Source organism: Coccinella septempunctata, chromosome 4, assembly GCF_907165205.1.
Source record: "Coccinella septempunctata chromosome 4, icCocSept1.1, whole genome shotgun sequence".
Classification (NCBI taxonomy): domain Eukaryota; kingdom Metazoa; phylum Arthropoda; class Insecta; order Coleoptera; family Coccinellidae; genus Coccinella; species Coccinella septempunctata.
Window position 1 is genome coordinate 35,395,270 of NC_058192.1, and position 11,966 is coordinate 35,407,235.

At 42.9% G+C, this 11,966-nt stretch overlaps 1 protein-coding gene across 1 annotated transcript; it reads right to left on the reverse strand.

Moving 5' to 3' along the window:
* Positions 1-10,187: 10,187 nt before the first annotated feature.
* On the reverse strand, positions 10,188-11,468 carry LOC123311675. The gene is made up of 2 exons (XM_044895743.1): positions 11,357-11,468; positions 10,188-11,266 (listed from the first exon to the last, which is right to left on the reverse strand). The coding sequence occupies exons 1-2, from the start codon at positions 11,466-11,468 to the stop codon at positions 10,188-10,190; spliced, it is 1,191 nt and encodes a 396-aa protein (XP_044751678.1).
* Between the last annotated feature and the right edge of the window lie 498 nt (positions 11,469-11,966).

An 11,966-nucleotide genomic window follows, 5' to 3' on the forward strand; every position in this document is an offset into this window, starting at 1 on the left:
TTTGAAAAAATAATAGAAGATTCTGATAATAAAAACAAAGCCATCTGGACAGTAATCAATTCCCTGAAGAACAATGCCAAAAGTAATTTTTTTCCATCCGATGATAGGAGTCCAAATGTAATTGCGAATGAATTTAATGAATACCTGGTTAATATAGCCCCAAATATGACCAAAGATTTAACAAAAAACGTTGAGGTGAATGCTACACTAAAGATAGACAGGTCACTTTACATACAGACATTACATGAAAATGATGTAAGATAAATAGTTAAAAATTTGAAGAATAAACACACATGCGGAATCGATGAAATATCAAACTATACAATAAAGGCTACAATAGATGAAATAATACATCCATTAACATTCATAGTGAATAATTCGCTGAGGTTTGGAGTATTTCCATCTAAACTGAAAATAGCTGTTGTAAAACCTATACATAAAAAAGGAAATGCAAATGACTACACAAACTACAGACCTATCAGTATTCTCCCTTCATTCTCCAAGATATTTGAACTTGCCTTTTGCAGCCAACTTATGACATTTCTCTTGGAAAATATGATTTTGGACAAAAACCAACATGGATACCTCAAAGGTAAATCAACACAGACGGCGATATTTAGCTTCGTAAAACGAGTCACTGAGGCATTTGAGGACAGAAACTTGGCAATGGGTTTATTTCTGGATCTTTCAAAAGCTTATGATTGTCTCGACAGTAAGATTTTGATTGCAAGGATGAAGAAGTATGGAATAGAAGGACCAGCATTGGAATGGATAAAGTCTTATTTTGATGGAAGATCACAATTGGTTGAAATGAACGTGCACGAGAAGACAGTAAGATCGGACAAACAACAAATTAAATTAGGAATCCCACAAGGAAGTATAGCAGGACCCATATTCTTCATCATGTACATAAATGATCTGAGTCTGAAGGAGCGAGAAGGAAACCATATAACAAGGGTGAACTATGCAGATGACATGAACATCTTGATAATTGAGACACTATGGACTGAATTGAAGAATCTCATACAGGAGGTGATGAATTCAGCTAAGGAATGGTTAACCAAAAATAATCTTATAATGAATGATGATAAAACAACTTTCATATTTTTCCAACCCACTAATGCCGGAAGAGAGAACCCAAACAACGTTCATGTCAATCAGAACGAGTATACAATTTCCAAATCCACCAAGTTTTTGGGTGTTTATATTGATGAAGAGCTGAACTGGAAATCACAAATAGCTAACTTAGGGGAAAAACTTAGCCGTTCATTGTATGCTTTCCGAGTGATCTCAAAGTATATAAATCCTAAATTGCTGAAGACAGTGTACTATGCAACCATCGAGTCTAAATTGCGATATGGACTCATGTTTTATGGCTCTGGGAATATAACATCTCTATTTGTTCTGCAAAAAAAAGCAATCAGGATCCTATTTGGGATGAGATACAATGAGTCCTGCAGGGGGCACTTCAGAAGAAATGGCATTTTAACTTTGTATGCTCTTTATGTGCAAGAATGCTTACTGTTTATGCATAAAAACCAACACCTATATAGTAACCATAAAAACCTGAAAGAAAGTTACAATACAAGAGGCTTATCTTACAATCTACCCAGATGTAACCTATCAACCACACAAAAACAAATTGAATATAGGACCTTAAAAATGTATAACAGCCTACCACGTGATATACAGGGCATAACTGATATCAAAACATTTAAAAATAAACTTTTTAATTTTCTATTACATAGGGAACCTTATTGTTTGGAAGATATTGTGAAGTAACACCATTGTTTTTGACACTATTTCATTTCATATTTTGTTATGTAACTGGAATTTGATCTGAAATAAAGACTGTTGTTATGTTATGTTATGTTATGATATCCTGGAGCAGAGGGATAACAGGGTGTACGGTGGAATTTCGGAAGAAACGGTAAGTACGGTCGGTAATTTTAATAAGGAGATACAAATATAAGATAAATAAATATACTGTTCTATTTCACTTACCGTTCAGGCCAGTTTGTAATATCGGTGTAAGCGGTGTCAGCCTTCTAATACTATTTTCTATTCGGTTATTGTATTTAACAGTGACACAGGGGTGAAATAGAGACAGACAGGACGGGTGTATCTCACTTGTTATTATCGGTCCCACAATTAATACAGAAAAATTGAATTAACGGTTCCGGTTTTTCCAGTGAATTAACGGAATTTTCTGTTGTAGGTATTGTGGGATACCACTTACCCACTGGATGACAGTCAGACGGTCCTGTTTGGTGGCAATAAAAGCTGCACAGAACAAACAAAACTGTACGGAACAGAATTTTCCAACGCTGGCAGACCAGGTTAGATCTATCGGTTATGGTGGAATCGCGGAAATATAGGTATGTACATTTTGTCAGTTAATAAGGAGATACAAGTATAAGGCTCTATTTCACTCACCTGGGCACTTATTCGGTGAAAGCAGCGGTAGTACCCCTAACCTATTTGCGGTGGTATTATTTTTAACGGTAATAGAGGAGTGAAATAGAGTCAGACAGAACGGATGTATCCCATTTATTAACGGTGCATGCTATAATATAACGGTATGGTTGATTTCTATTTTGGTTGCTATACAGTGTACTTACTAATGATCAGACGGATGGAACGGTTTTAAATCCTTCACATGAATATTGGTGCTTTTCTTACCACTGTCATCTTTCAGGTCATAAACAACGGGTGAAATTACTTTCACAACGGTATACGGACCAGAGAACTTCGGAGCCAACTTGGCTGCAAAGCTATCAACAGCGGATGACAACGGATTAGCACGGCGCAGAACTCTATCACCGACATGGAAACGAACTTCTCTTCGACGGAGGTTGTAATGGTGAGCTTGCTGCTCAAATGCACGGTACAACCTGGTATTGACAAACTCATAGGCCTCCTGAAGATGACGGATTTGTTCTGTACGGTGAGTAAGATTTACTCTACTTTCTTCTGGGCTTCTGTTTGTCTCCTCGGTGTCTTCGTCTTGGGTGTTTGACGAGTAGATTGCCTTTGGAACTGTTAATTCCCTTCCATAGTTCAGAAATGCCGGTGTGAATCCTGTAGATTCTTGTTTTGCGGTATTCAGGGCGAAAGTTAGTTCACCTAATTTCTCATCCCAAGTACGGTGATCGGCTTCACAGAACTGACCTATCATAGTTTTCAACGTACGATTGGCTCGTTCTACGGCGTTGCACTGGGGTGTATACGGAGGGGTGAAACGGTGAGCAATGTTTAGCTCTCGGAGACTGTTTTTGAACAGTCTACTGTCATACTGTACCCCGTTGTCAGATATCACCAGTTTCGGACAGCCATATCGGAGTATAACCTGTTCATATAGGGCTGAATAAACGGTTTTAGCGGTGGCTTTCCGCAACGGACGGCATTCAACCCACTTCGTGAAACGGTCCTGCATCACCACTACGTGAGAATTTCCCTTCTTGGAACGGGGGAGTGGCCCAACCACATCTGTACAGACCTGTTGGAACGGTGCATCAGTCATTCTATGTGGTTGCATTTTTCCAGGCGTCTTCTGTTGTGGTACTTTGTACCTTTGACAGGATGGGCAGTTTCTTACGTATCTTGAGACATCTCTGAACATCCCTGGCCAGTTATAATTCCGGGCTAGCCGGGAGATGGTTTTGGAGATTCCCAGGTGACCAGCTAATTCCGAATCGTGATTTTCTTTCAGGACCTCCAGTCGTTGTTCGGTGGGTACACAGAGCTTCCATGGTTGTCCGGATCCAACTTCAGTAAAGTCGGAAGAGTCCCAGAAGTGACGATACAGTTTCCCATCCTCAACGGCGTAGTCAGGGAAATCTTCTGGGTCTCTTTGTACCTCTTGGAGCTTTTTGTTGTACCAACTGCAGCGAACTTCGACGTCGGCCAGGCATACGGAATCTACAGACGGTAACGGGTTTCGGGACAGACTGTCGGCGACTTTGTTCAGGGCACCTTTCCGGTATTGGACTTCAAAGTCGAATTGCTGAAGGAAAACGGCCCATCGAGCAATTCTTCCGGACGGTGACTTGATGGAATTCAGCCATTTCAGACTCATGTGGTCGGAAATAACGGTGAAATGAAATCCTTCCAGGTATGGTCGCAGTTTCTCTATCGAGAAAACGATGGCGAGACATTCTTTTTCGGACACGGAGTAGTTTCTTTCGGTGGTGTTCAAGGTACGGCTGACATAGGCGATCACCCTTTCCTCTCCATCCAGAACTTGGGTCAGGGCTCCTCCAAGGCCTACGTCACTGGCGTCTGTTTGCAGGACGAACGGTTGATTGAAATCCGGACAGGCCAGTATCGGTGATTCGGTCAGTTTTTGTTTCAGGAGGTCGAACGCTTTTTGTTGTTCCTCACCCTACTTCCAACGTGGTTTCTTCTTTAACAGGTGAGTCAACGGTGAAACGACATCGGAAAAAATCTCTATAAAACGGCGGTACCAGCTAGCAACTCCCAGAAACTGGCGCAATTCACGGATGGTTTTCGGCGCTGGGAATGCTACGATAGAGGAAACTTTATCCGGGTCGGTACGGATTCCTTCGGAAGTAACGACATGTCCTAGGTATTTTAGGGATTTTCGCACAAAGTCACACTTTTCGGGATTGAGACGAAGATTGGCTTCTCTCAACCGCCGGAATACTTCTCTTAAGTTCTCCAGGTGCTCCTCGAAAGTTTCCTTCAGGACAACTATATCGTCCAGGTAAGCGAACGCCTCCGGTTCCATTTCTGGACCAATAACGGTGTCTAAGAATCTCTGAAATGTGGCTGGACTAGCGTGAAGACCAAACGGCATGACGGTGAACTGGAACAATCCCCTTCCTGGAACTGTGAAGGCAGTAATCGGACGGCTCTCCTTTGCTAACGGTATCTGCCAGTATTCTTGTTTCAGATCCAGTTTGGAGATGTATTTGGCCTTACGCAGTTTGTCCAGAATCCCAGAAATGTATGGTAACGGGTATGCATCTTTTACAGACACTTGGTTTATGGCACGGAAGTCGATGCAAAAACGGTATTTTCCGTCTTTCTTCCTGACCAATACTACCGGTGAACTCCACGGTGACTTGGAGGGTTCAATCACTCCCTTAGCCAGCATACGGTCTACTTCCTGATTGAAGATCTCCTGCATTTTCTGGTTTAGGGGTCGGTATCGTTGTTTGATCGGTTCGGTGCCCGGTTTCAGTTTGATCTTATGTTCAATCAGGTCGGTTGTACCATATAGGTCTTCAAACTTCTTTAATTCTTATTCAGAAATGCCTCCAGCTCCTGTCTCTGAGACTCCGTCAGCTCCAACAGGTGTTCTTCGGCGGTGTGAACTTCTGCGGTGGTTTCGACGGGAGTCATCGGTTTCGAGATCAGACGGCCTTCCAGGAAGCACTCGGCGGTACTGAGATTTACGGAAAACTTGAAAGTCGACAGAACATCCATCCCCAGAATAATGTCAACCGGTAAGTTTGGTACCAGTAAGAATTTCAAATCAGGCAGTGTGTAATCGGAAATTTGCACGGTGGTGGTGTACAGTTTCGGTGTGACGGTGGTTTGTCCGTTCGCTATTACGGCGAAACTGTTGTGCATTGTTTGTCCTGTGATTCTTTTACTTTCACACTGATCGGATACGGCCTGACTGCAGAAACTCCTGGTGGCTCCGGTATCTATCAGTGCTCGGAAGTGTTTGCCGGCTATTCTGACCTCTACTAACGGACGGTTATCATTAGAGGTAGTCGGTGCCAGTGGAGTCAAGATTCCGGGAGATGTGGTCGACTCCGCCTCCAATCTCCCCTTCAGTTTCCCGAACACGGACAGTCTCGTGAGAGAATGTTTTCCCTCTGGAATCGAGAACAGAAGATTTTCGGTGGCCTGCGACATTCTCGACGCATGTGGCCATGTCCACCACATCGGAAACATTGTGTCTGGAAGGACAGTCTCCTCCCTGAAGGTGGTTCCGTCCGGTCAGCGGGGCTATTTTCGGCTGGACAGCGAGGTGGCGGTGTTGAAGGTCTGGATTGACCTTCGGACCTGTCTCCGGAAGTCGGACGGTGAGATTCCTGTTGCTGGACTATTGATTCTCTGGACCTGGGTGGCTTTGGACGGCTTTCCCCCGGCGGAGAAAGTCGTGTCTGGTTGGCTGTCGGCGGGACTGATTCCCTGTGGTCAGCTGTTTGGCGAATCTGCTCTCCGGTATCCATAGAAAAGCTTGCTTGATATCGGTTCAGTTGACGGGGACTGTACGTGAGGTGAGGCTCTTCCACAAAACCTGGTTTGGAGGGTGGCCGGGTGTACTGGCTCATCTGCCACTGGACCAGTTCAAAAACTTTTCCCTTACGGAGAAGTTCATCATAAGTCTTGGTCTCCTGGAAGGCCAAGGCTTGCTGTAAGGGCGGGATCAACCTCTGTCGGATAAGCCGGATCTGCTCCACCTCGGATGGTTTTGCATAGGTGAGTTTCTGGAATAAGTTCTGCATCCGGGTAACATATAGAAGCAACTTTTCTTCAGGGCCTTGTGTTCGCCTTTTTATTTCCTCCAACAGATTCTCCTCGTAGTTAACTGGCAGAAATGCTTCTTTCAGTTGGTTGCTAAAATCCTCCCAGTCCTCGAAAGTACCTCTCCGGGGAATGAACCAATCCCTCGCATCCTTTCGTAGTAATTCATACACTGATTCAAAAACTTGTTCCAGGGATACTTTACGTGATTCAGCCAGCCTCTCCACCTCCTCAAGAAATTCGGTTACTCTACCAGTGCCATCAAAGGAGATGTTCCATTTGTGTACCGGGACAGTTGGTACTGTTGATCGAGACTCCGGTTCCGATCTGGCAGGTGTTGTGATAATTGGCCGGTCAGAATTTATCCACGGTGCAGGTAAGTGTGGGAAAGACACCCTTCGTGTGGAATTAACCCATCTACTTTGTGTCGGACCCTCAGGTGTTGTTGTCCCACAGTCTAGTGACTGTCTGAGAGGTATCGCTGGTAATTGTTGCAGTAATGCTCTACATGTCTGCCTTGTCTCATTCATGACCCGTTCTAATGTTGGATTTCTTACAGGTGTACCGGTACGTGAGACACAAACTACAGCAGGAGGATCGACACCATCTCCTAAGTCGATAAGTGATGTCTCAACCTTTGATAACCTCTCCGGTTGGATCGGTGACATCTGAGGTGAACTGGGCACCTCCTCATCCAAAGGAGACCTCTGACCTCGGTTGGATGTCTGCGGCTGTTCACGATCACTCCTCCTACGCAGCTCCTCCAGTGTCTCCAACGCCTTATCTGTAGTCGCCTTCATTTGTTCCATTAATTGTAACTGTGTTGTGTCTGCGGTGACAATAAAGTTCAGCCTGCCTTGAATGTGTATTAATCTGGTGTAAATTCGCGAAAATTCGTTAGCCGCATTATTATGATTGAAGTTCTGAAGGGATTCTACCAAATCGGTGAGTTTATTTTGACAGATCTCAATCTCGGAGGCGGGATTCAATGATGTTGGGGGTAGTAGAGGTTCATTAGACTGAAGCACCTGTCGTAGCAGACTCCGTTTGGTCATCACAGTACCGGGTCTCGATTGTCCCCTCAGTTGTAATTCGAATGTAAGTTCATCACTGAGTAACCGGTTCACATCCATGTTCGACATATTATATTCAACTAAGTCCGATTCAGAACGCACGAATATTTCACAATCGGTATGTCTTTCACAATCTGTTTAAGTTCTAAGTCCAACCCGGTAAGTTAATCGTTAGCCAAACTATTCACTTAAGTTCGAAGTGGGTATCGGTGCACCCCAAACAAAAATTAAGTCTAAGTCCCGGTGTATCAGAAAAAAAGTCTAAGTCCCGGCGCACCAAAAACAATCTAAGTCCCTATGTATCACAAAAAGAAATTTTCGAAAAATTTTTAAAAGTCCGACGTTACTCGAAAGAAAAAAAAAATTTCAATCAGTCCCACTAAAGTCCGAAAATATTCGAGAAATGCCGCACACAATCGCAAGTCACTTCGTATAGTCCGAAAAATTTCCTGAAATTCGAATAGCACCAAAACGCACAGGTTAAATTCCAAACAGTCTTTCAAGTTCAATAGCCAGAAAATAACTCACAATAATTGACTTTCAGTTTTCAGAAAAATCAGAAATAATCGGTAAGTTTCAACAGTACAGGTCAAAAGAAAATAGCAAACAGGTAGATAGGTTATCAATAGGTAATAGGTGATTCACTATTGAACCGATAGGTAAATCACACCCATTAAATTTTACCAATTGCGACAATAAATTTTCAATTTTTCGAAGTCCGGAAGTTCACTCACCTTCAATGTGAAATTAAAACAGTTCAATTCAATAAATCAGAAATATGCAATTAGAAATCGGAAATAATTTTCACTGATATAACGGCGGAATAACAGTTCAGTTTTCAACAACTCAATACAGTAATCAGCAAAAAGAATAATCACAAATTATTTTCAACGGGGTTCAACAGTAGGAAAATTTTCAAAATATAGTCCAATTCAATTCACAGTATAACAGTTCAATACAGAGAGGCAGGGAATAAAACACAGTTCAAGTTTATTTTTCACAGTTTTCCGTTCAAGGAATAGTTACTCACTGTTCTGAGGTTTTACTCACTGTTTCGGGAATTCACTCACTGTCCGGTTAATGTCTCTCACCTCAGTTGTTTCCTGGTAGATTCTGAACGGTCCCTGCTCGTTGCGCCATTTTTGTAATGGGGTTTTCCTCGGTGTTATCGAGCGCCAGCTATTCTTTAAGGGAGAATAGCAAACCTACCCTGGCAGCTACTAGCCGGAGACAGGGTTCCCTGGTGTCTAGGGTGTTAGCGACGCACAATGATAGGCAGAATCAACGTATACAACTTTTATTGGTCGATTCGAAAAAGGGGAACACAAATGGCACTACTACAAAAGTTTTACAGTGACTCGAAATCGGTGAAATTCACAGGGGCAAGACGGACGGAATAACACTGGATCCGATCTCAAACGTTATACGGGGTTTAACGGACTTGTTCGCCAGCCAGAACCTGAGACGTACACTTGATGGACAGATATCGGACTTCAGCCAGGTGAGGGGATGAAAGACGGCACAGATTTACAACAGCTCACCCCTAGTTGCGCTCTTCGCCCCCTGAGTATCCACGCCAGCGGGGTTCTTCGATAACAACTGAAGTGAGCGTCGAAACAACGGGGAAGGAAAGAGGGTTAGCCACTCCAAAGTGCCTCCGCACCCCCTGAGTATCCACACCAGCGGGGTGCTTTAGCAGTAGGGGTGGAACTTATCCCGGAGTAGGAAGGGATAAAGGAAGGTTTTCTGCTACTCCAAAGTGCCTCCGCACCCCCTGAGTATCCACGCCAGCGGGATGCTTTAACAGTAGGAGTGGAGCTTAAACTAGGGGTAGGAAGGGATAAAGGGAGGCTGAAGTTCCAATATTATATAACAAAAAAATAACGGCGTGTCGTCTTACCTAAGTTTCTGTTTGTTTCACTGATATAACGGCGGATTTTTCAGGCACATCTGATTTCCGCACCCCCCTGTGGGTATAAAATCAGATGTTCCCCCGCAGGCCACTTCACTTACGATTAATTCACCAACTGTTACTACTTACGATTGACTTCTAATTATTCGCCGAATAAGTACGCTCGCTTGCCGTTAATTACCGTCCGCCGTTGCTTTCTGCATTTAAGTATTAGAAGTGTTGGGGTGGTATCTCAATTGTACCTCAAGTTCTAAGAGTTCTGGGTTGGTGAAAACTTAGGGACTCGAGGATTGAGATTGATAATGCGGATCACTTGATAATGAACGTTTATTTCCTAATCTAACAAACTATATATAGTCAAATTGTACAATGACGTCAAGACCACATAATCGAAATCGACTTACATTTTGCATATTCAGTACATTTTTCTTTACTTGCTAAATTGCTGCAGTTGGATTAAGGAATGTTAGATATTAAAACAAACTACTGCAGTCCTTTGTCTCACCTGGCCTACTTACACAGGAAATAACAATTATGAAAGAGCGGATGATCTAAATAATTTCGAATGGAAATATTTGGTTGAATTGAGTTTATGAATTTTTGATATATCTGATTTTGGATATTTATTGTACGTTTCGTACATATTCCCGGCGGCCATGGTGATGTGGTTGGGGTCTTGATGTCTTTGTTGGTGGTTGTCATCCCTGGAGCTGGCCGCCTAGTCTGGAGTCATTGTATATTGGCTGCAGCTCGATCTCCTCAGGATGAACTGGTCTATTGCTCTCGTGTGCATCAGCCGGTGCTTGTTGTTGTTTCCTATGTTTTAAAAAGTAAACAATAAGTAAAACAATGACAATGATTATTACGATGATCGTGCTGGAGTTTATCGTTGAATGCAAGTGATATTGTTTCCAACGGTAGTAGTACCAGTGACCTTGACCTAGCAGGTTAGGAATTTCTCGAACTCTGTTTGCGACGAACATTTTCCACTTTCCAGCGTCAGCGTTTATCCATGATATTACTACTTGAGAGTCGGACCATGTGAATATTTTTGAATTGTTGTGATTCAGGGCCGTAACGCAGCGTTTGATGAGTTTGGCTAGAAGAAGGGCTGCGCAGAGTTCTAACTGCGGGATTGTCTTTGTATTTTTTAGTGGTGATACTTTTGATTTGGAAGCCAGGAGTCCTACGTGGGTGTTCCCATTTGTGTCTGTTGTTTTTATGTATACTGCAGCGCCATATGCTTTCAGGGATGCATCTGAGAATCCATGTATTTCCAAGGGTTGACCACGCCGTAGGTGAATCCAGCGTTGAACTTGAATTTCTTCTAATTTTGGAAGCTCGTTTCTGAAGTTTTTCCAGGTGTTCCTGATGTGCTCTGGTGGTGGTTCATCCCAAGATGTGTTGGTTTTCCATATTTCTTGCATTAACAGTTTCGCCTGTATAATGACTGGAGATAATAATCCAAGAGGATCGAAGATTGTGGCGATTTCTGATAAGATTTTTCTTTTTGTTAACCGATGTTCGGAGTTTCGTTTTATTAGATACTGAATATTATCTTCTCTGGGAGTCCATGTTATACCGAGCGTCTTGGTTGGTCCATTTTTGTCGTCCAGCGTGACGGTGGATTTGCTTTCGGTCAGTACGTTATATTTCCACTTTCTTATATTGAATCCTCCCTTTTTGAGTAGGTCAGTTACTTCCTTTTGTATATGTCGTGCTTCTTCAATGGTGTCAGCGCCACTCAGAAGATCGTCCACGTAGAAATCCCGTAGCACTATTTCAGCCGCAAGGGGGTGGTTTTTCTTTTAATCTGTAGCTAGTTGTCTCATTGTTCTTATGGCCAGGTAAGCTGCTGGTGCTGTACCGTAGGTTACAGTGGTTGATTCGTAGGTTTGAATTGGCTCATCTTTGGTGTTTCTCCAGAGTATAGAGTGTAATGGCTGGTTTTCTCTGTCCAATTTCACCTGCCTATACATTTTCTCGATGTCAGCTGTTATGGCTATTTTGTGTTTTCGCCATTATCAGAATATCTATGAGATCTTGCTGTAGTTTAGGTCCTGTGTGAAGTATGTCGTTTAGGCTGAGTCCGGTACTTGTCTTTGCGCTTGCATCGAATACGACTCTTAGCTTTGTCGTATCACGTTCTTCTTTCAATACAGGTTGATGTGGAATATAATACCTCTTCGCTGAATTATTTGAGCTAGCAATTTTCATATGACCTAGCGCAATGTATTCCTGCATGAATTCTTTATACATAGTTCTGAACTTTTCGTCTTTATCCAGCTTGTTTTCCAATTGAAATAGTCGTGCCAGTGCCCTCTGCTTCGATTCTCCTAGCTGAGTTTTACTTTTCTTGAATGGAAGTTTCACAGTGTAACCGTGCTCGTCCCGTCGAAAGGTGTTGGAGTAAAATTCTTCGACGAAAGTATCGTCGTTTGTTGTTTCCTCGGAATTTTCTGCTTCTTCGATGTTCC

Bases quoted from the DNA above. Each gene is read 5' to 3' on its own strand.
- LOC123311675 (XM_044895743.1), bottom strand. From the start codon at position 11,468: ATGTATAGGCAGGTGAAATTGGACAGAGAAAACCAGCCATTACACTCT. The intron at 11,267-11,356 runs GTACAGCACCAG...CGGCTGAAATAG, and splicing joins ATCAACCACTGTAACCTACG to TGCTACGGGATTTCTACGTG.